Source organism: Lichenostomus cassidix, chromosome 8, assembly GCF_008360975.1.
Source record: "Lichenostomus cassidix isolate B80296 chromosome 8, HeHo_3.0, whole genome shotgun sequence".
In the NCBI taxonomy this organism is placed as follows: Eukaryota; Metazoa; Chordata; class Aves; order Passeriformes; family Meliphagidae; genus Lichenostomus; species Lichenostomus cassidix.
This window is the reverse complement of record NC_139489.1, coordinates 2,496,352-2,520,482: the sequence shown is the minus strand read 5'-3', so window position 1 is coordinate 2,520,482 and position 24,131 is coordinate 2,496,352. Positions and strand designations below refer to the sequence as shown.

Sequence of the window (24,131 nt, the reverse complement as noted above, 5' to 3'; positions counted from 1 at the left end):
ATTACTTACAATAAACAGCTTCAAAACTTTAATCAAAATACAGTTAGAAAAAGTTTACCTTTTTGCAAAATTCTTTTTAAAAACAAGCTCCATGTTTATAGTAACACTCATTTTTATCCATATGCTTTGAATCTGTGTATTTACTTAGCTAGGCAATATTTTTACCTCCCCCCCCCACCCCCAAGTCTTTATTTTTACTGAAAAGTTTCTTACAAACTCATTTATCTATTAAGAAAAATTTAAAATCCCAGGACCAGGTCCTCCTCTGGGGAAAAGAAGCATTGCTGCAAGAGTCCACAGGCGCTGCAGTTGTCTGCAATAAAAAGAGAAACCCAGTTTCTTCATGGTTTCCAGGGCCCCAGTTCTGCATACTTATGCACTTACTTCACTTAACTACTGGAAATGAGATCACCCGCAGCTCTGGTGTGAGCCTCTGCCTCGCAGGGAAGGGCTGCACGGGGGGATCACTCCCGCTACCAAAACAAGCTCCGGCAGACCCTGCCCGAGCCTCTGGTGCCCTTTGCCAGGCAGACAAACCCTGCCAGGTAGACAAGCCCTCGGTGGCCTGGTTTCGCAGCGCTTTGCCGGCAGCTCGCGGGCTTGGCGCGAGGCGAACGAGAGTATCAGTGTTCCTGGACCAGGGACTGAGGTGTGGGTCAGCTCAGAGTGAACCCAGCAAGTCTTTCGTTTAGATTTGCATGATGTTACCCCTTCCCCATTTTGCTCTGACTTGTCAGTTTGTTCCAATTCCCCAGGTAAAAGGCCAGTTTCAGTCTGAAGCGCTGATTTGATTCAGCGTACTTGGGTTACGTCTAAGGACTGGTAACTCTACTCTGTCCTTAAAGGCTTTCTTTCATTTGCCTTGCAAAGCTCAGCAGTCTCCCTCTGTGTCCCACTCTGTCCTGGAAGTGCATGCAGGGCTCAGTGTCCAAGCACATCATGGTCAGATTTCAGCCAGCTCAGACACAGTGGTAGGGGGTTCAGAGCTCCAATTTGCCCCAATAACAAGGTCTCAATCATTAAATAAAGTAACACTGCTAAATGCAGTGAAGATCAGGTCCACAGATCCTTTGCCAAATGTAGTCAGATCTGGATGCAGAATTTCAATATCCCTAGTGCCTGGCTTGCTTTTGATCTTCCTTACCCAAGTGATAAAGGTACAAGAAGAACAGATTAGCGTTGGTCCATCTTAACGTTTAGGAGCCGTGTTGCAGCTCCAGTACAAATTGCAGCAGCACGTATAATCCATACTAATAACTCCCTGCAGCAGGGAATTCAAGGCACAAATTTCCCCTTTGCTGCCGTCATCAGAGCCTCCAGTTCACGCTGTCAAGAGAAATTCATAATTGTCAAGTGCTCAGGCGACCAAGTCGGCGCAGGACAAACAACAATCCCCAATTTGTTTGTTCCACCCTCTCTCTTCCTCCATCCAGGCCATCCGAGTTGTCTGAGAGCACTTCACATGTTGCCCTTGGCCGAGGACAGCTCTGCCTGGAGCATGTCCAACTTGGCGTGGAGATGTTCTAATAAAGCTCCCAATGATGCTCGTTGCCAGTGAGGAGGGGGATGAGGAAGGTGAAGGAAAAGATGGCGCCAAGGTCATCGCGTTTTGGCCTATAGCAACGTGCTTTTGCAGAAAGACACGTTTCTCTCCCGATTTCACTCTCGAACGCCGCTCTTAACAATGGTGATGATAATTTCATCAGTGTCGCTGATACTTGATATTTCTCATTTACATTGCATGTTTCATCTTCAAGGCTCTTGAAGTAATGAGCTAATCCTCACAACATCCCTGTAAATATTATTCCCCCCTTAAAGAAACTGAAGCAAGGAAGTTAAGTAAATAATATACGCTATTTATATTATGATGGCTTATAGGGGCTCTGGTGAAGGTCAGGTCCTCCTTGTACGTAGACTTTATATAAATAAGAATCTATATAAGTAAACTACTCCTTGACCTGATGAGTTCATACTTCAAATATACAAAACAAGCAAAGAATAGAGGGAAGGGAGCCCTATCAAAACCCCAAAATGACAAGGAGATTAAGTGATTGAACGGAGGTAGTGCCTGGAGACTTGGGCTGAAGGCAGCTCTGAATCCCTCTCTGCTGTGTGTATTTGTCCTTTCTGAGAGGAGGACTGTAAAGCCTGGATTAGTAGAACTTACTTTTACTAGCAGGTAACACACTTGCCTTTAAAATGTTTAAAAGACCTCAATTTTAATGAAAACAGTATCAAGGTTTAAATTCTTTAGGGATGGAGAATGACTTGTAGGTGGCGCAGGAATGGTAACTCACTTCTAGCTCTTAAACAGCTTTTGGAAAAGTTTGTAGTTTTCTCTTTTTGGCCTTTTTTAAGTGCTGAAAAACTTTAGGTAACAGTCCATTAAAACAAAACTGAGGCTATTGTCTTAATTTCGCTCCCAGCACGAAAAACTTCAGTGTCTGGCTTGTCAAACAGAAAGGGGTTTCAGTGGGATGAGGGTCAGCAAGCACACTTTTTCTGGAACTGAGGAGAATTATTTCTTGTTTCTCATTAATTGAGGCTTCAGTTCAGTGAAACACTTAAGCATTTACTGAGCTTTCAACGGGAGTCCCATTGCTTTTAATTTAGAAGAATTTACCTTTGTCACAACCTCTGCTTAGAGGCAGTGGCATGTAAGCACCGGCTTAGAGTTCAGCATGTGTTAATTGTTTAAATATGTTTAGCCCTTTCCCCAAAGCTGTTGTGAATGTTTAATGCAGTATTTACACTAGCCTTAGCACAAGGACTTGCGCTGTAGGATTGATGCTTAAACATATACTTGCTCTGGAGTATGTGTCAAGTGCGTCGCTTGAATTTTTAAATTTCTACTGGGACTTGACTTGAAAGTTTTTAAGAGAAAGCACTCTTCAAGAGGAAAATGTGATTTAACATTTAATAAAGGCAACTATCTGCTTAAGCCACGGAGTAGCTGGGAAACTGGGAGAAGCCCTGAACATCTGTGTGGTGGCAGCAGCACAGGACACAGCTAAAGAGCTGCTCAAGCGCCTGACACCTCACCACAAATGCAAGTTCTGGTGTGCTAAGAGCTTAAATACTGTCATGAGTAGTTATCCCTCAAAAGGAGTACGTGTGGAAAAATGGCATGTTTGGTACTTGAGGAGTTAACAAAAGTAAGGGCAGATCCACTTAGAGAAAGGCCGGGGGGGTGTGTCACTTTTATGCAAGTATTCATTAAAAAATATCGTTAGTTTATTTTAATATACTTATCTCGTTCTTATTTAAAGGAAGAGGTTACATGCAGTATATTTGGGGGATGATTTTATTTAACACTTGGATGCGTTTTGCTCTAAAATGAATGCTTGCTCAAGAGTCTAAGAAGGCTTCATGGGAAGAGCAAAGCAATCTAAGCCATATGTATTGGGCAGTTTGCCAGTTGTTTGCCAATATGCCCAGGCCACCTGGCTATATATGCAGCCAAGTATGCCATTCTGACTAGCCAGCTTTAACCTTCAGGCTGCTTCTTTTTCAGCTCTTAGGAAACTCTAAAGCCCTCCAAAGCGCGCTGCGTTTCCCCCATGCCAGTAGTTTGTGTGCATCCAGACGCAGGCTGCGCGGCCGCCCTGACCAGACAGCTCGCAGCACCCATTTTCAATGAGTTCGCCTTTTGTCTAGAGAGCGGTTCAGCAGCGTTGAACCCGGGCCATAAGATGAGTCTGGAGATAGCAGACTGAAACCTTTACCCATATGCCATAGTTAGACACTTTGACTGACAAGCCACAGTTTTTGTTCCCAATACTGTAGAGATACTGTTTTACGGGTGGGGTTTAGGCAGGATTTTGTTTAATGTAGTTCACCACTATAATTTCTTTTCCCGAGTATTTGCATGAATTGTAAGAGAAGTGAAGCATTTAGCATAACTCAGGCGTTAATGGCATATTGTTTCATTATTGGGGTAATTTATTTAAATGTTTATTCATTAAATTTCACTCGCAGCCAAAAATATCTCAGCATTCTATTAATCTTTAGTTACATTTTGGGTTGTGGGCAAAGCCTAAAACAAGTACAGTATCCATGGCAGCAATTTAACATTTAGTAGATATCAGATATAATTAAGCTATTCTAAATATTGAAATTAAGGTAGGAAGAAAAAAAAAAAAGATTATATTCAATTCAGTAAACACAGCATGGGAAGTTTTGGTGCAGCAGCCAGCAAAATCTTTAACTGCATCCAAAGTAAAGGGTGTGCAGTCTGCACGAATTGTCTTCTGTTTTAGTGGAAAGGAGTTCGGGAATGGGATAACGTGGGGACTTTCCCTCGCTTTATAGCTGTTGGTAAATACGGTGGGAGAGCTGTGTTTGCGGGCTGGGGAAGGCAGCCGTGTTTTTCTGGGACATGTGCTCTCTGCCTGCTTCGCTTTACGGAGGGACGCGTATTTTTTGGCGAGCGCACACACTACAAAAACTTTCTGTGCTCCGATCTGGAAGCGGAGCCTGCGGTTCAGATCGGAAAGCTCCAGGCAGAACTCGCTCAAAATGGCCACGGTTTCCTCCCTTAGCACACCGAAGCCATAAATCTGACACAGCTTCATTTCAAAAGATCCATGAACCTGAGGGCCTGATATTTGAAACCCAACTTCTCCGTTTGCAGGTGGGATTATTCGTGGAAGTAAGTGAGAGCATGCAGGCATCTTGCCTCCAGTCCGATCCCCCGCTCAGGTGGCAGCAGGACTTTTTTCACAGCCTGCAAAGCCGGGCATGGAAAAACTGACACCCTCCCTTATTTTTTTAGGCACAAAACTGAAGGTTAAACAAAGGAAGGGAGGTTAAGGCTTTTGAGAAAAAAAAAAAGAAAAATTGGGCCCCGAGGGAAACTTTGCCAAGTTTCCCATGAAGCCCGAAACGAGCAACTTTACGAGGGAAGTTTTGCCGCGCTCGGCTCGTCGCACATTGTTCCCATCGCTTTGAAAGCCGGGCTGCTCCCGCACCGCCACCTGCGCCCGCGCCGCTCCCAACAAAGGCAGCCCGAGATCAAACGTGGAGCCCACCGGCGCTGCGATTTAATCCAGCAGGGTTTGCTGTTGAGTTGCATTGAGGTATTCTTTGTCCCTACAGGCGTGCTGCCTTTGGGGAGCCAGGCATATTGAATTGCTTTAAATCAGAGCCCACGCTGACATGCTCAAGGTATACTTTTTGGGGAGGCCCGTCTTGGGTTTCCTCCATGAAGGAACCACGTTGCGGATCTGTGACTTATTAGCGGAGCGTCAGAGTCGCGCGGCGTCGGTGACATGTTCGATAAAGGCCCAGGGAAAGGCGCTGTTGCAAATGCACAAAGACAGACATAAAGGGAGTGGGAAAGTGTCCCGGTGGGCTTTGCAGTCTGGCAGGTGAGATGCAGCTGCAGCCGCCCCATCTGTGCTACCTTGGCCTGCTATGGCTGTCAGCATAGGTAACTTGGGCTATGATGGGAGAAGCAGAGCAGAAATTGAGACAGAGAATAAAAATTAAGGTTAAAAGGGAGAATAATGTTCTATGGGCATTTTGGGGATACTAACAGGTCACAAATTTTCACTTTAAGCGTTCACTGGGTCCCATTTTGTGTATTGCACTAATACATGGCTGGACAAATATACCCACTACAGTTTGTATCGTTTGTTTACTCAGCCTTGTATCAATCTGTGGCGATTTCCATATAATATTTAATCTAAGTGATAGGCTTCAGGCCCCATATTAATGGTATCTCTCCTATCACACGCTTTGCCATTGTAAATCTGTTTCTTGTTTTTCGGCGTGGGTGTGCATCGCGCACACCCGCATTCTTTCTACATTGTTACTCTCTTATTGTCTTTTTATTTATTTGGACCCGCTCTTGCTTTCAGATAAAAAGATTAGTCGTAAATAGCAGCTTTGTCATCCAAGAATTTCCAAGCACTTAAATTTTGAAAGGTTGTTCGTGAAAAGTTGTTAAATGGGAGCATTATACTACGGTATTATATTTATAATGTTAAGTATCCGCAGTTTAGTTTGATTGTTTCTCGACAAAGCTTTTCTGCGAAAAGGACTGAGAAAAATAAGAACTGTGTATACTCCACAGTAATACCACCCTCTGAGGACCAGATTTCTTTTTCTTCCACCATTTCTCGCCATCTTCCTCTTCCAACAAACCTTCCTCCCATCCCAACCACATAATGTATTGCAAATATGCAAAAACACTAAGGGCTTAGTTCCCCTCTGCTTGTAAACACAGCACTCCCATTAGCGGTGAGGCTGCCCATGCCTTTCAGGGGGAAAATGGACTCTGAAATGCTTGGGAGAAAGAGCAAAGCTCTCATTCATGTGTCTTGGGTTGAAAAATTGAACCCACTCTGCTTATTTGCACCTCCATGCCAAAAAAAGTGCTGGTGCACTGGTCACAAGTGCAGATGAAGCAAACTAATACGGATTTCCGTGGTCTAATAACAAACAGGGATGTTCAGACGCCGTTGCCAATTCTGCATGATTGACTGTTAAGTCCAGAGAGACAACCCTGTCCCATTGAAATCAATAGGATTTTTGCCGTTGGCTTTCCTGGGACAAAGATTTCATTTCCAATAATCCACCACCTGATTTTAGGCATGTCATTTAGTAACTGATTCACTGCCAATTTACAGGAGAAACTTCCCCTACTGAAGAATGTGCTCTCTTTTTTTCTCTTTTCTTTCCCCCCCTTTTTTTTTCCTACTGGTTTTCCATTTAGTAATAGCTCTTTCACAAAAGGTATCCATTTTCCCTTAGGTTTTTTTGTCTTGTTTTGTTCTGTTGGGGGTTTTTTGTTGTTGTTTTTGTATTTTACTACATACCATAACATGGGAAATGGTCCCTCCAGGCATGACCGTTTGAGACGAGGATGTGGTAAGTTGAGGATCTATGTTGTTGTGTTGAATTTCATCACGCCTCCACACATCCTTAAAGCACTGTGACATGCACTGACTTGGAACAACTAATCCACACCTGGTGACAGGCTACATCACCGTGGCTTAAAAAATTTCAGCCTCTTCCCTCATGTACAGGAAGGGGTCATGTTCCCCATGCCTGCCGCAGGATGCTAACAGATACAATAGTCAGGACAGGGAAACAGAAGGATCTGTTAAAGAGAGTTGTCGTGATAAACAGGTGTGATATTCAGGTTGCTACTTCAGGGAATCTCGGGAAAGGAAGCTGGGTAGCCGAACCCCAAGCAGATGGTAGGGTTTTTCTTCGCAGAAGGCACAGCCTGAAACAAATTTTGATGAGGTTACACTGAGGCAAACCAGGGTTGGCTCCACAGGGTGGTTTAGGACTTTAATGGAAAACATCACTAGCTCCACAACTTCTTAGAATTTTGTCTTCAAGTTTTAGGTTGTTATAAAGCTGAGAACCTTTAATGTGAATGTGAATGATTGCAGGGTGTTGGACAGCCCTGTCATGGTCCAGACTTTTGGGTGCATAGGTTCTCCACCAGTGCCAGGTCTTGGGTGCCAGTTAGCAGTATGTGACTGCTCACACAGATTTGCATGGTTGAGAGTTGATAGTTTCAGTTTGGGATTCACAGGCAAGTATAATTCTACTTACACTGCCTGTGAAAAAGTTTTAAAGTCAGTAACTTGAGTAACACTGCGAAAAAAGAGGAAAGAAAAACAGTTCTCAAACAGAATATAAATTAAGGCAAAACATGAAATTAATAAGAATGGAAGGCAAAAATATGTAGCGTGTTAAAATAATAAGTCATTTTGTGCACATGCACAATTTATTAATTTACAGTTGTGTTTCTGGAGGCAGTATTTCTGTTCCTAGCTCTCAGTTACTTCAGTATAGAAAAATGTCAATTTCCACTAAAATTCTGTCAGCAGTGATATCAGTTTTATCACAGTTATTTATAACCCATATACCAACCTGAATATAATTAACTGTATATAATTTGTAGGACTTGCCAAATAGCGAACAGTTATTTGCTACCCAAAGTATTTGTGTAATTAAAAAAATGTCAGCTAGTGTATTAGAAACATTTCATACAGCTGGCTAAATAGTTCAGAACATATTGGTGAATAATATATTAATTCACTGATGTACTACATATTGAATAAACTGTTTTAATAAGTTAAATTGCATTTGGCCCATTAGAGTTGACTCCAACTCTGCAAAGTATTGAGTCAAAGAGAGCTGAGGGCACTACAGAGGAGGCTTTATCAGGTTGTTAAATATTAGGGCTTCTGAGTGCAGCAGTTAGGGGTACACTTAGGAGCAGTACTGAATGAAGAATACAGTTCTCCAAGACACTGTTCTCTCAAGGTCATTCAAATGTGGTAACTGGAACCTTTCTTAGGCATAAAAGTACTTTTGTACTTTTGCAAAATCAATACGGTGCCGTTAATGCGAAGTTCGCCTTCCCAGCCTATAATTACTAAGGTCAATATTATACAGTCATTATTAAATAAAAATAAAAAAAGTTCCCACCCTGTATCTAATCAAATTTCAGGTTCTGTGTTCTGTAAGTTCGTGTTATAACTTTGCCATGTTAATGAGGAGTCTGTGCAGCAGCGCTGGCTGTGCCGTGCAGCTACGTTGTGTAAGTTCTTTCCCATATGGTGAGCCGTGCCTGCAGCAGCATATAGCACTTCTGTCTGGTGTTGTGCTCCCCTTTCCCCAGGTTTTATATGCCTAATTCAATACCAGTGCAAATTGAGTTAAAGGGGAAATCGAGCCCCTGCCTTGTGGCCCCTGTGCTGGCTGTCTCACTGTCCTTTACCTGTGAAGATCCTAAGGCTGTGGGAATTAGTTTTTGTCAATGTTTTACGTTGGTATCAATTCCATGAGATGCACAAGAGAGTTTGTGGCTTCGTATTGTGTTTCTGTACTACATTCAGAGCAGGGAAGCAGTAAATTTAGAGAAATAATGAAATGGCTTTCTGTAGTCTCAACATTTTTAATAAAATTCAGAATTTGGCGTATTATAAAGTCACAAACCAGTATAATTTTTCCTGCAATGTCCATTCAAAGAGGGCTCCTGGATCGTGGCAGTGATAAGCAGGCAAGGCTGTCTGTTGGGTTACTTATCCATGGCACCAGGATTGTCTGTTGCTCAGATGTGTGAGCTCCGGCCTCGGTTTCCGTTCACGGTTGCCGTGTATCATCGCAAGAGTGATGATAACGCCTCTTCAAGGTGGCATTATAGTGACAGTTTAACATGGCAAACTTCTGCTTGGCAAACAGACAGCGACTGTTAGCCAATATTGGCTGAGACTCGCTGATGATACCACGTAGTGTATCCTTAAAGAGGATAGTTCTTTGGACTTGATCCCGCTCCGTTCTCTCTCATGTGCCTCTCAGCCCAAGGAGGAAAAAAGAGAGCAGATAAATGTATCGACCCTCCTTTTTATGGCTGTATTCACCCTGCTTTTTACAGGGGTATGCAGAGGAATGGCTTCCAAATATAGGCTTTTTACTGTCTTTCCTTCTAGGAAATGGTCTGGACTTTGCAGAGTTAGAAATCATACTTCTAAAGTGCTAAAAAGGGGATTTAGCATAACGCTTATCATTGTGGTCACAGGGAGCTGTTTCTTCTTCATGAGAGACTCAAGAGAGTGCATCCCAGCGAGTCCTGCCAGGCAGGATGGCAATCTCCCTCCGTCGGGATTTTGGGTTAACCAAGTTAGGGTAATCTCTGGCCTGTGCTCAGTAACTCAGCCCTGAAACTCTGCAGCTGGAGACCTCAAACATTCCGATTCCTCTGCTCAAACACGCTGTCATATCCGTCTTTACCACTAGAGTACAAAATCCAGCAATGCACATGTGCTGCTTCTCAATCTTTACTGTTAACTTCTATTAAATAATGAATTTAGGATTATTTTAAATTGTTGCTTTTTTACCATGTAACTTAATTATGATGCTCTCTGAATGCCTGTCAGTGAAATAACTGTGAATTTTAACAAGCATGCTTTAAATAGGTTGCTTTTATGTATAAATGTAAGTTAGCATCTTAACAGGAATTCCATTTTAGTATCTATCGTAATGTTTTGATGATCCCTTCTGATACCTTCTGTGTACCGAGAGTCTCATTCCTCAAGTAACATTGTGTTGTTAAAAGGTTATTCTTATTTTACAACCTTATTTTGTGATCTTGGTGATGCCAGTAGAAGCACACCGACCCCGTTTCAGGCAGCAGCCACTAAAGTGGCACCTGTAACTCATGTCCTCAAAAAAAAGGGGGTGTGCAGGTGTGCAGACATAGTTTGCCAATTGCATTGAGACCTCTTTGAAATTCCTGCATAATTTATCTCTCTTGATCTAAGCTTTTGGACTCCCTTTTGGCAACGGGAGGGCTGGGTGCGTTCATTTTTCTACGCTTTGGTCACAGGCTGCTGGGCATGTGGATGGGTTACTGCGTGGGTGGAAGCGAAGTCGCGTCGTGCTCGGTTCAGGAAAAACATTGCTCCAGAGCAACTTTGTCTTGGTTTGTTTTGGAAGGAGCCGTCACGGATCTTGGCTTGAGGCAAAGCTGTCAGGGTGAGGGTCATGACGAGCTGTACGATAGTGGTGAGGCTGCAGGAAGGCTGGTGTCACGAGCCAGAAAAAGTGCCAGCCTGAAGCCGAGCAGATTTACTTTATCCCCGCCGCGGCTCAAGGCAGATTGCCGTCTTTACTGCTCCGACGGGAATCCGCCAGCCCTTCTTAGGTGCCACCCCAGACATCTCAGGAAGATGCATCTTACCACGTGCCCTGTCCCAGCAGGAATGAGCAGGGACTATTCTCTTTTCCAGAAATACATTGCAAATTGTTGGGCCAAAATAGAATGTGTAAGTAAAGCTTAGAGGTAATCGCTGCTTAAGCACTGACCCTGGGCCTTAGATTTATAAGCTTATTCCTGCTGTCCCACCATAAAACTAAAATACCCACTCCGACATGCAGCATTTACATAATAGTTTGGTGCAGCTCTATGAATGTACGTGCTCATATTTTTCTGCTTGCTGTGAAAAAGAGAGTCCTGAGGACTTGACTCAGCCTGGCTCTTCCAGTGCAGTGCAACTTGATCCCGGTATTGCAGAAGGTGGACTCATTGCCTGGGGAGTCACATCACTTTCTTGGGAATGCTGTGAAGAAGGCAGCTGTAAAGTGTCTGCAGGGCTGCCCAGCGAGCAGCTGCCTCCCGGGTGTCCTGGCCATGGCCCCAGAGCTCTGCCTCCTCTTCCTCCAGGGAGGAAGATGGGGGTGCCTCACACTTGGGCAGCACCCGCTTGGGGCAGGACAGCTGGCACCTCAATTTTTGTCCTTCAGGGACCTGGAGATGAGCAGAACCCTCTAAAGTGAATAAACAGCTGCAAAGTGAGTTTTGCAATAAAACATGTAAAATATGTTGCACATAAAGAAGAAAGTTATTAAAAACTTAAGATAAGATCAAAACATTCCAGACGTTATGGTCTGTTCCTGCAGAGCTGTGTAAAAAAATGCTGGAGCTTTGCAAAGGGGAGCAGCAGAAGAGTTCAGATATGTCAGATACTTTGGACCTTGCAGCCCATTAATGTAACAAATTAAAAATAACAGATGATGGTCTAACTCTGAAACTGCAGCACAGTCCTGGTTTTAAAGGCAGAAAATGTTTCTGACTTTTCACAACAAACTCATCGGGTTTTTACGGAAGATTTTCAGAGGTTTCTTGAGTGCTTTGCTAACATTATGACTTTCAGTATAAAATATGCACTAGGATTTACACCCTAAACATACACTTTATAATTGGAAAAGGGTGTTCCTGTGGCTGAAATTCAGCTGCAAAATCCATGGGATTCAGAACCAAGCTTTCATTTTGAACTGGGGCCATGCAATCTCCAAATTAAACATGAAAATACTAGCTAAGAGATGAATATAATGAGTGGAACAGATGATCTGCAGCAAACATGAGATATTTCCTTTTAAATTATGAATCATCAAAATCACACCTATAGTTATTATTTTCCCAGTCTCCATGTAAGGTCAAAAGTGCCATCAGCTACATGGATGCAAATCTAGAATACTTTCAGTAAAGTTACTGAAACACACAGCAGACTGATTGCATTGATGAAGAAAAGGAGATGAAAGATGTATGGCCTTTTTAACACCTTCTTTCCATAGTGTGAATTGTTTTAAGGTTTATTTAATCCTAATTATATATATATTGGTTTTTGAAAATAATTTCTTTTAAACCTGCTGTTGCAGTATATGATCAAATAGTTTAAGGGACAAGTTTGGGACTTGCCAGTTGCAAAAAGCACCTCTCTAAATTGCACAACTATAAAGTCAGCTGTCCTCAAATACCATCTGAAAAGATAACCACATTTTTTCTCAGCTGTGCCGTAGCCTTCATATCTTACTGTCAAGAAGCTTCTTTTGGGACTGAGACAGGTCACGTTGGAAGTCAGTGGCTAATCAGCTCCCACTGCACACTGTCTGCTTTCAGCTTGAATTATCTTAGGCAGACATCCTGGCTAGCTGCAACACAAACCTCTGATGCCTTAAGCCTGAGAAGACCTGAGTTTGGCAGCCACTAAGTTAGCGATGAGGAGAGGAAAAGAAATCCTATCTCTTCTGGTGCTTTTCTCGTCTTGGTTTCCCCACCAGAAATCAATAGGAAGGTCGATAGTTGGTTTTGAGTTGTTCGCTACATGCTGGAGTTTTCTGATGTAAACCTTGGGTGTCTGGGTTTCAGACGCTCTAATGTGTCAGGAGGTTTGATAGCTGCCACTGCCATCCCAAGTTACACTTTATTTCCAGTGACAGCCTTTGTAACATGAGAAAGGGATGAATTCAACAGTTAGAAGTACAGATCAATCTTAGATGCTCACTGCTTGGGGGGAGGGGACAGGTTAAAATTTTTAGAAAAATTGATTATGGTGTTTTTTGAACTATGTGCTGAAAAAATGCAGTGTGAGATAGGGCTAGATGTTGGTAACATAATTTTTTCTCCATATATATTTTTGGCGTCATTCAAAACTCCATGACTGTTGAGTTTCTTTGCTCACTGCTATGTAGAAGTTACTCAGCGTGAAGGTACAATGGATGGAGAAAGTTTTTAGTGATTAAAAAGCTCCCATTCATGGTTCTTTTGTTAGCACTTCCATGACCAGAACAGCTAAGATAGTAAGACTATTGCATAAATGGTATTTTACAACATACATTTTCTCTGTTCCCATGAAGGATCTGAACCCATGAGGGAAGCTTGAGTTGTGAGCAATGTTCAGGTCCTTTCTGTATTTGTTGAGTCTTACAAGCAGTGGTACAAGAGTCGTCTCCTGTGCATCTTTGTAACATGGATTTGGCTTTTATGACAGTGGTTTGATGTCTTTCTGCCTCACCTGCTCTCATCTTTTGTCACATCTCCTCTACAAGAATACATTTCTCCCCTTGCTTCTTGTGTAACTTGGTTCTCTGTTTCTGAAGAACATGTCATTGGTGGGGAAGCCGTGCAGGTTGCTTCTGTCATTCTTCTGCTGCAGATTTGGAGAAGGGATAGATGGATGTTCACCACATGGCACTTCCTCTGCAACAATAAGACATCCATCTTTAACTCACTCTTTAGTCACACCAGAAGAAGTTCTGTCCTTGGTCTACACATGGGCATCATCAGTTGGCTTCAGTGGGAGTTGACTTCAGTGGAGAGGAGCTGAAAGCTAAGTCTGGACCTTACATATTTGAGAAACACAATCCCATCCTCCCGGCCTTTCCCCCAGCATCTCTGTTGGTAGCCTTGGCAAGCATTTCAGAGTGAAGGGCGTCCATAGATTCCCAGGAAAATGCTTAAGCTTTCCTGCGTTACACAGATATTAATTGCAAATGTGATTTTTAGATCTAAGAAAATCAAAATGCTTAAAGAGGACCTAGAAAAGTCTTTGAAAATTGTGACGATACATCTTTCATATTACCAAAATGACACTGTTATTTAAAGCACTGAAACTGCTCTTTGAATTCTATCTCAATATTTAACTAATAATATTTAAAGATGTGCACATGAAGCGAGTATCTTACCCCAGTACACTTTTAGATATCAATCATGCTGTATTAATTGAAAGGATTTGGTCTAATCTCATAAAGAAACAGGCAAACTCTTGGCTTTTCTCTAAAGTAAAAATATATCACTCATGTCATCCATTACTGTGCTATAATTATGGTAAGTGAAGCAGAACAGAATCGATGGAGCAATTTATCAATGCATTCCCAACTATTCCTGCACAGCTGACGTCATGCGGCTGCAGATACTGTCCTTCAATATAAAAGATATCCAGCAGTGTCAAGACTTTATTCTGATCTACTCCAGCATAATATTTTCATATTTAATATTGTCATTTCAATTATGGTTTAATTAATTTATTTCATTCACTATGAAATTACACTTAATTAGTTGGCTTTTAATTTTTTTCCCCCCAAATTAAAATTTCAAAAGGGCAAAAAAAAGAGGGAGAATAAAAATCCCAGACATCATTTAATTCAGACTTCAAGGTCAAAAACCCCTTATAGTTTAAACTTTATGCTAATAGAGCATAAACTTGATCTTTTCTGTTCCACTCTAAATTATTTCAAGATAAGAAGCAGAATATAATGTGTGTAGTAAGCATTTCCAATAGACATTTGTCTTCAGATATTAAATACTTCCCCAAAATGTCATTTTAATACTCGGATACTGTTTAGTACCTTCAAATATTTGCCTTTTTGCACACTCCGTTTTCCAAGTGTTGAGTTTTACCCATATATTATCTTTTAAGTTTTATTCAAATAGGCTGACAGAGTTAGAGCCTCATGTAGACTAAACTTTAATGCAGCAGTCCTGGAGATAGCACTGTTTGTTCTGTAAAAACACTCACCCCCTCATTCCTCCTCAAGTTATTAAATGTGTTTACACTACATTAAATATGAAAAATGAACTTCTTCAGCAAAGGGATTGTTTAAAATACTGGGAGAAATATGGCCGGAATACCTTGCTGTACCCCCTGGCCCCAAGGAGCACTACTGAGGCTCTTCCCTCATCTCCTCACGGCACTTTTCCTACTCCTGGGCCAGAGCAGTTTCTGACAACCGTGCCTGTCTTCATCTGGCACAAAGTCTTCCTTGGGATTTTGGCACTGTCACAGTGAAGGGCGTTTGGTCCAAAAACACGCTGATCTCTCAGGGTGGGGAGAAGAAGGGAAGTGTTTGTTTATAGCTCGCCCCGCCATCGGGCTCTCTCAATAAACCAGCCTTCCCTAAGATGTCTGGCTGCCGGGATGGCTTTTTTCTCCTCAAACTTTTCCTTTTGTCTCTGGGAGAGGAGCACATGGAAAAGTTCGTCAGGAAATTAAAGCTGCGAAAGTAGTTTTTTTCCTCACACGCCAGCTGCGGGTTTACGTGTTGTTGTGTACAATCCCCCTGTCATCCCATTTCCTCCTCTGCAGGGCCCTTTGGTCCCAGTGGGGTTCCCAGGGCCTCATTAAACAGTGATGAAAGGCAACATGTCTTCTGTGTCCCAACATCCATAGGGTCCTCATTCCACTGTGTTCCCATCATCAGGACCCCCCATGGGTGCCTTGGTGGGGCTTCGCCAGCACCGCGCCCTGCAAAGGGTTAAGGTGCCCATGGAAAGCGCAGTGTCCTTCTCTCTTTAAAGATGTACTTATAACCACCTGCGGGGTGGATTTCTGAAGGGTGAGTTTACCTGATATTCCGCGGTATTGTTTAATTTGGACTATATTTAACCAGCGCTGTGTTGAAACAGTGTCGGCGAGCTCTGAGAGCTTGCCAGGCACATTCTCAAAATGGTTGCCAAGCTGTAAGATGGCTGCCAAGGTCTGACTGCACTGAACAGGTCCAAAATGGTGACCAACTTCTCACAATTTTCCTGACGATTTTTTTTTTTTTTTTTTTGTGTGCGTGTGTGTGTGTGTGTTTTGTTTTCCTTCCCAAAGTAAGGAAGATGCCGGACTTGGCAGCGGCCTCTTGGCACTACGATTTATAGTGTCATCCAGAGATTCAAGTAGTTGCTGTGTTCTTGTTTCACAGCACTTGGCAGAAAGCTGCCGAGGGGAGGACGTGAGGTGAAATAGCCGGTGTAAAATAACATCAGCCTTTTCCTTCCTTGGCTAAAAAGTACCAAACACGTCGGGGGGGGAAAGAAAGTTTAAAAAACCCAGCTTGGAAGGTAGGATATTTGGAAAGAAATCAGCTGAGAGCAGCTTTGACCAGAGCTCCAGACTTTCCTTTTGGGCTGCGTGTCTAAAGTGGTGCAAACTTTATCTCCAACAGGTTTAAGATTATTTTTTTATATATATATACATACATATATATATATATATAATTTTTTCCCCCTGCATTTGTTTACTGGAGTTTATAGCAGTTTCTTTCTGGCAGTTGTGCTACTTAGCAGATTGAAATAAAATCATAAGGGTGAATTAAAACACACTGCTGTTAGTGCTGATTAGAATTTTAGCTTAGTGTAAATACCGGATGCAGTGTCCAACTTTTCAGGGACTTGGCATAGACTCAACAGGGATCTCCGGGCTGCACAGGAGACAGTGTGTGCTTGCAAGCTTTTTAAATACTTGGATAGGTGAAACTCACTGCTTCTGCTGGCGTGCGAGCTAATTCGGTGTCTGTGTAATGCATTATGTAGTCCAAGGTGGCCCTAAAAATGAAAGGGAAAAAGCAAAAGATAAGAACAAAAGGCAAATAGTTAAATCTAAGAACTTCAAATGTATGGGTTTGTATTTATATGCTGACCACCCCGTGCTAAATGCTTGCCTGTGCATACAAGCAGTAAATATAGTCCCAGCTACTTTTTTGGATTGCACTTGAAATTAAACAGATTGCCTAAGGACAAGTAATTTTGAAAATACTAAACGGTCCTCTATGCAGCTGGAAAATATTTGTTGTTACAGTAACAGAATGGTAGATAGAGGCTCTTTTTCAATGCAAATACCTACATTCAGGTGGATTATATTAGTAAAAACTCCCTTTCTCATAGTCTCACTCTCAGCCCACGTGTCAACTTTCATCTGTTAGGAGTTTTCAGGGTCTCGAATTACCTCGGTATATTTTCCCCATTTCAGTCAACAGTGGAAAATCAAGTATTATCATCCCAGGTGATGCTACAGCTTCCCTCCACCCGGCATTTGGGAGGTATTAAACCAGCAGCAGGATCCACACCTAAATCCAAATGCTTCATCTCTGCTATTGCACGTCCTCCCCTAGTGCTGGGTCAATGGGCCACATCATTTCTCCTCAAGGAATGGCAGGACCCCAAAATCTACTTTGCCTTTACCCATTTGCTTGAGGAAATTCATACAGATGCAGATGTCTTTTGCAGCAATGTTTGCTGTTTATATCCACATTTCTCCCATAACCTATTCCTTTATGCCTTCATAGAGGATATAAACATCCCTTTAATTCAGATTCACCCTCTTTCATTGGCAGCCTATATATCCATAGTACTTCCTTAGACCAGGGTATTATTTTTAATGATGTAATTTGAGCTCTGGATTCTGTGGTGAAAACATGAGATTAAGACACACAGCCTCTGAAAAAAGTATTGGATACTGGTCAGGGCACATGGAGTTTAATTGAGTTATATACCAGATTCTCTAAAATATTTTTCAGGGCATTTTAATATTATACATGACCAAAATTTAGAGCACTTCAAATTTGAGGGAAAAGAAATCAAGAAAAGTCTTGCTTATCAGTGTAATTTTTTTTTTAATGGTGTAGAAACTGAAAGTGAACCTTGTTTAGTGTTTAAAAATCTCAGTGAAGACTTTTAAAGAAAGATTGGAACAGGATAGTGGTGTCATGTTCTCAATTTCATCTCTCTGCCACTTTAATGAAAAACTGTTAATTTCAAGGGTAATGTTTCATCTGCTTTAGATAAAAAAGTGCAGTGTTTAGGAGATTCTAAACCTAGCTACAGCATGCACACCAGCATAATGTCATAATGTGCATTGCCACTTTTTAAATTGAGTTTAAGGGTTCATTCTTGCCTTTGTGTTTGAGGTTTAGGTAGACAAACCCTCATCTGCTGCAATCCTAATTTTCAATTACTAATGTTGGCTGTTTGTTTATTTACATAAATATTCAAACACAGTTTATAAAACCTGAACATAACCTTTGAATGTGAAATATTTGTGAGCCATTAGGACACTTGTAGCTGATCTTAAATTATCTCTGGGCCATTTTATCCCTCACACTAGCTTGGCTCTTGCATGTAAAGATTGTCTTTTGATTTACGCATCAGTAAATTTTCCTTTGATTTAGGAGGGGAATTAGGTCTGTGGTACTTTCCTTTAAGTAGCCATTATTAGTTCTAGATTCTGATGTCGTTTTATACTCTTGTATAATGGAAACAACCCTGCTGAAACTAATGAAACACCGCAGTGAATATTGTGACACCGGTAGGAGCTGAGAAGAGGATCAGGTCTTCAGTTTACAACTTTTCAGACCTGCAAATTTATCTCCCACGAACAGCAATGAAATCCTTCAGCAGCTTTTGGCACTTCTGCTTGTTTGTATATTCTTCGTGTACACATCATGTGCATCTGTGTGTGTCTGTGTGTACGTATATATGATATGTGTAAAAGTACTTTTTATATAGTAACTTTCTGCATAGGGCAACCCAAACAGCTGTTATTCCTTTTTATAGCTTCTTTAATCTATGTGCCAACAAGTCAGTTTACAAAATCTGTTTTGTTGATGACTGCTGCGATAATAATTGTGGTGTTTTGTGGCTTGGCAAAAGCCTGGGGTCTCCTCCGAGGACTCTTGCCAAAGCCTTTGAAGGGGTTGAGGTGGATTCACTGCCAAAATGAGTCACCACTCTCTATTTTATTTAGTGTCCTTCTGCCAAGGCCTTAGACACTTTCTGTTTTCATTCTTTTGTAGGCTTTCCTTCCCACATTGTGGTTTCCTTCACAGCCAGAGTAATGTGTTTGCCAGCATAGGTGAGAGAGTGTGGCTGACTCTCCAAATGCCACTGCTAGACTCTGCTTAAGGGTTAGTGGTTTAGCTATTGTGCTTTCTCAAAATGAATGTGCAAGATTTAATTATATGCCTATGAATTATAAATAAAATTTAAAAAAAAAAGGCTGCTGCATCTGATGCAGAACAGTGCAACAATCTAGAGTAAGGTCAAGGGATTTCAGAGGTCTGTCAGTGTTTACTCCTCCAAATCTCTGTGCTCTGCATCCTTTGAATTATTTTACTTGTGATTGTGCTGGTCAAATCAGAGATAAGGCAGTACTCTAGAATAAATCTTTTTTTTTTTTTTTTGCCTGAGGCTGGCCTTTCTACTGAGTTTCTTCTCCATCCGGAAGCAGATAATGGTTCTGTTCACAGCAGAAAAACAGATGCATGGTAGTTATCATAACACTTTGCATGTCCCACCCAGATGTCTCAAAAAATTTGAGAAACCAAGATGAATGGATGTGACATTCTGACATCCTTCATACAGATGTGAAAAGGGAGGCACAGAGCAGCGAAGAGATTCAGCTGAAGTCACATAGGAAGTCTGCGTGAGGCCTGGAAACAAAACCCACATCATCTGACTCATTGGCCTTTGCTTTAACCACAAAAACTTCCTTTTCCCCGCTATACTGAAAGTGATATGTTTTGGCCTTATTCTCAATAAAATGTTAGATGTAGAGATGGCCTAGATACCCTTACAGTAAAATGTGTAATTGCTACTCGGGTGATGTTGGATGAGTCACGGCTTATTACAGTATCTGTGGTTTTCTTAGGGCTGTGAGGTTTTGGTTTGAATGAGGAAAGCAATATGGGGATTTCAGTTAACTGCTAAGCAAAATTAGAGTGGAAAAAACACAGGGTGACAGCAGCATTAAAGATTTCCAAACAGGTTTTCTGTTCCTCATCAATAAAGTGCTGCACTATGAAATTGGCAGCTGGGTAGTGCCCTACTGATGTGCAACCCTCAGTTTTAAAGGACATATTTAAAGGAATTATTGTGTTCCCTAAAATCATGCCCTTCCCTGACTCTGTTCACAGAGGTGGGTGGAGAGGTGATCCTGCAGGATTTGGAGTGTCACACCTGTTTCTCCAGTGAGGCCCTACATGGGAGCTTACAGGTGCTCCTCAGTATTTGCCATCAAGCAAAATTATTCTAAGTGCGTATTTTTGAACATTAAAAAAATACAAATGCTGCCAGACAGTGTAGTCCTTTGTATAGCTGTGGAGCGGAGCCAAATCAGGAGATGTGTTTTCATCCATCCTTTTCAGTGTCATTTGCTGTGTGTTTCCCTCTTTCTTGATTGCCTTCTCCTCCTCTTTGGAGAGCAGCACAAAGGCTGAGCAGCTCTCACTCCTGTTCCAGCTCCTGAGTGATGTAAGTCTGCCTAAAAGTCTGGTTTGGGGTGAACTTCACACAGAAAACGTTTTAATCCCAGGAATTTTCTGTGTCCTTAACAATTCCTTGATCTCATATCCCCTCCATACAAGGAAATATTTTACCCTTCACCCTCACACCTGTACAATTCCTGGGATAACCTGTCTACGCCAGACCAGAGTTGCTTAGGATTGAGTTTGGGTTTGCAGATTTCAAACCGAAGTTGTAATTGGAAAGAATTTTTTCTGTTTTACATTTTCTGTTTTACAGTCCAAATTAAACTCGTGGTAAATGGATTAGGCCATTCTCTTTATGTTACTCAACATCTCTACAGGTCTTGTGTCCTGAGTAATCCGGTTGTATTGGGTGATCCCCAGAAGGGAAGGGTAGGGAAGTGGGAAAAGGAGAAGAGGAAACCAAGGGGAAAAGGAAAAAAGAAAATACCAGTGATTTGTGGAGATTTCCAGGGACAGACTATATCCCTGTCCTCAGGCACAATATCAGAAACAAGTTTTCTGCCATTCCACCTATCAGACACTTCCTTGCTTTTAATGACTCTAGTAATCTTAATTTTAAGACTTGTGTCCTTTTTTCCTTCAGAAAATATGTGATGTCCTGTACTCAGGTGGGATTCAACTCCACATGGAGTCTGGATGAGTGTGACTAAGTTCTGTTTTAAATACAAGTTAAGGGATGATTTGTACAGTTCAGCCACAGCTTGCCTAGGTTATCTGTGGGTTATGGAATTTGCTTCACCAGTGACAGCATTAACAATGCAGGCTTTATTTACAAGAGGTTTATAGTGATACCACAACTGATTGAAATCTCTGTAGTTCCACTGGTTTTAATGGAATTATTCCAGATCTAGCTGCAGATCTGATCTGTAACACAGCACTCCACATTCTAAATAACCATTACAGTTAGAGGAGTTTAAGTGAATTCTGGGACCCAGTGCATAATTATCACTGAGAGAAACTATTATAATTAAGATGCAAACCCCCACTTTTCCAGAGTTAAATTGGGATCTGTATTTGTTAGCAGCAGCTAGACTGAGTCAGCCACACTGGGGAAGATGCAGAGACATTATATATATTTATTTCCTTTCCCCCCATACTGTTTTTAAAGCATTTGCTGAGTTCTGTAGCACTAATTCGAAATTAGAGAAGTAAAGACAGAAACATTTTGAGAGCATGTGGTATATTCTCCATCCTGTAAATGCACAAGTTGAAGAAATGGTTGCTCTACGAGTAGAACAGAAAGAAATCTTTCAGTTCAGTAAAACTTCTAAAACACAATAACAGAGCCTGGACTATATCATATTAGAGAATATATTGCTTACCTCGCTCAAGTAGATTGAGGGTATTCATGACCACTGGTGAATTCCCTGGTGTGTAGTAATCTCTGATTATTTGCACCTGAAATTCTTCACCAGCATAATGTTCTGTAGCTGAGGCTTATATAAAGTTCAGTTTTTATTAATTCAACCTTATAAGCACAGTACTTGGTTCACATTCATGATTACAATTATTTATTTAAGTAGAAAGAGATATCTAAAAAACACTGTGTGGATTATCCTGAATCTCAGAGGGCTCTTTTATATACAATATTTAATGAGCAATCTACTTTGGAAAATAACTAGATATATTGTGGGTAGCAGTCCTTTATCCAAGTGATGTGATATAAATACAGTGGAAGCCACTTTTTAAATTATTACAATAATAGGAGCACTGAAAGAAATAAATTTTTTTTTTTTTTTTTTTTGGTATGGCAAGCCATAAAGTGTACAATGGTGCAGCAGAATGAATGAGTGCCTGTTCAGAAGGGAAACTTTCTGTGCACCAGAAGGCTAACTGCCGAAATAATGGAGCCATTCACAAATATATTTTTTTGTGTAGCAAATAATAAAATAGTTGGACAATGAAGTCTCCTCAAGTGCATAATAAATAAAGAAATTAACCCCAAAAAAAAAAAGAAAAAAGGGAAATAAAATTCCATCTTCAGGATCATGGTTGAATCAATTAGAAAATATTTTTAAAGGCTGATCCTTTGCAAGTCTGTGTGTGCCCCAAAAGTTGCTGATGCTCACAGGATGAAGCCTTTTCTGGACTCTTTAAAGAAACTGAGCCCCAAGTGAGCGTCAGTTTGGGGCACTTTGTAAAAAAGGAAATACTTAATCGAGCTGGGAGTTTCGATCCAGTCTGTCCTGAGCACATAAATACTCAGGCAGCAATTATTCTCTTTGCTGTTCTTCACATTCAGCATTAGTTTTAGGGAGTTTTCAGATGTGTTCCATTATCTGTACATAAAACTGGGCCAATACACTACATTTCTTACCACGTTGCATTATTGACACTGTAGTTAGAGCCAAGGTGGTATTTTAAGTCTAAATCATACTCTTCTGTGGTTCACATATTTATTAAAGGACTTAGATGCATTTAATATATTCTTTCCTTCAAAGGTTTGGAATGAAACAGAGTGGACAGAATTACCTTACACTTTTTTTCCATTTTTATTTACGGCCTTTTGGAGCCAGAGCTCTGACGATTTACACTTGGCAGGAGACTGAGGTGCTGTGCTTGTCCTGCTCTCCTGGTAGGTCTAGTAAATCCTGAGCTCTTTGTTCTTTGCCTCAACAGAGCTCAGCAAAATGGAGATCTGCAGGGTGGCAGCCCTGGGTGCAGTCCTGGTCACAATTAGTCCTGGTCACAATTGGTCCTGGTCACAGTTAGTGCTCCTGGACTTGGCAGTGAGGTTCTGTGCAGGGATAAAGGATGAGCCTCTCCTAGATGATGCAGAAACAGCCCATAGGTGTTTCTGCAGCTGCAGGTATGGGAAGAGCTTCTGCTTGGATTATGGTACCTGTGTGAGGTTGAGAAAGCTGCAAAGTCAGATATTTGGTGCATTCACCCCTCCAGTGTCCTTGCTTCTCAGTCTCAGCAGCACAGAGCAAATTGTCCTGGAATCTGTCCTGGGTATTGCTCTTGAATAAGGAGTGGCGAGAAACCAGGAAAGGATTTTGCCTAGTGGGGGAGCACAAGACAGTCATAATTTATTGCAGGCTTGCCTGTCATGACTAATGGACTCAGCCCCTATTAACTGAGCTGTGACACCTAAACTGACTATTTTTCTTCAGCTTCTTCCCTCAATTTGGACCAAACCGCATCCCTAGCAAGAAAGACATTTTTCTTTTCTCCAGGTTAGATTTTTGGGGTGTGAGATGGAGGGGGACTTCAGGGACAAAGTCACACCCAGGCATGTAGGCTGTAGTTGGGGTTACACAGCACCATCACTTCTGCCCAGAAGCTTCAGTTTCAGGGCATATATATAAAAATACAACAGTGTAAACTCTGCAGTACCTCTGGCTGCCTTCCCTCTGCTGCCCTTCCCCATTCTCTCGTGCTATTCCTGTTCTATTTATCCTGCCATAATAAAATTAGTATCTAGCAGAGACTGGGCAAGCTGGAGCTCTGCAGTCCTGTGCTGAGGGGTGGTTATTGCCATTCCTTGGTTAGTCAGCAGGACAAACATTCCCACCTCACTCCCTGGGATGGGCAAGGCAAATCCACACATCTGTAATGTCTGAGCTTTCCCAGAACAAAGCGACACGCCGAGCTGGGAGACATTTGCAGGAAGGCTCTGTACTTGCATGGACTGATTTTATCACAGGGATTATTTTGGAACTCCTTCAGGATGGGAGAAATGTTGTAAGAGGATGGGCCAGACTTTTCCTAGTCATTGAGCATTGTCGGGTGCTGTGCTGCCATGAGGAACTGGGGTTTATAACTAACCTTTTTTTCAGTTTCAGACACTT

The 24,131-nt window shown here is 41.7% G+C and overlaps 1 protein-coding gene across 1 annotated transcript in view; it reads left to right on the top strand.

The window, feature by feature from the left end:
- Positions 1-5,157: 5,157 nt before the first annotated feature.
- NFIA (nuclear factor I A) overlaps positions 5,158-24,131 on the top strand; it is a 149,469-nt gene continuing 130,495 nt past the window's right edge. Inside the window, exons 1-2 of the mRNA XM_085067314.1 lie at positions 5,158-5,369; positions 7,407-7,488. Coding sequence (XP_084923440.1) covers positions 5,158-5,369; positions 7,407-7,488 — 294 coding nt within the window. The remainder of the gene's footprint in view (positions 5,370-7,406; positions 7,489-24,131) is intronic.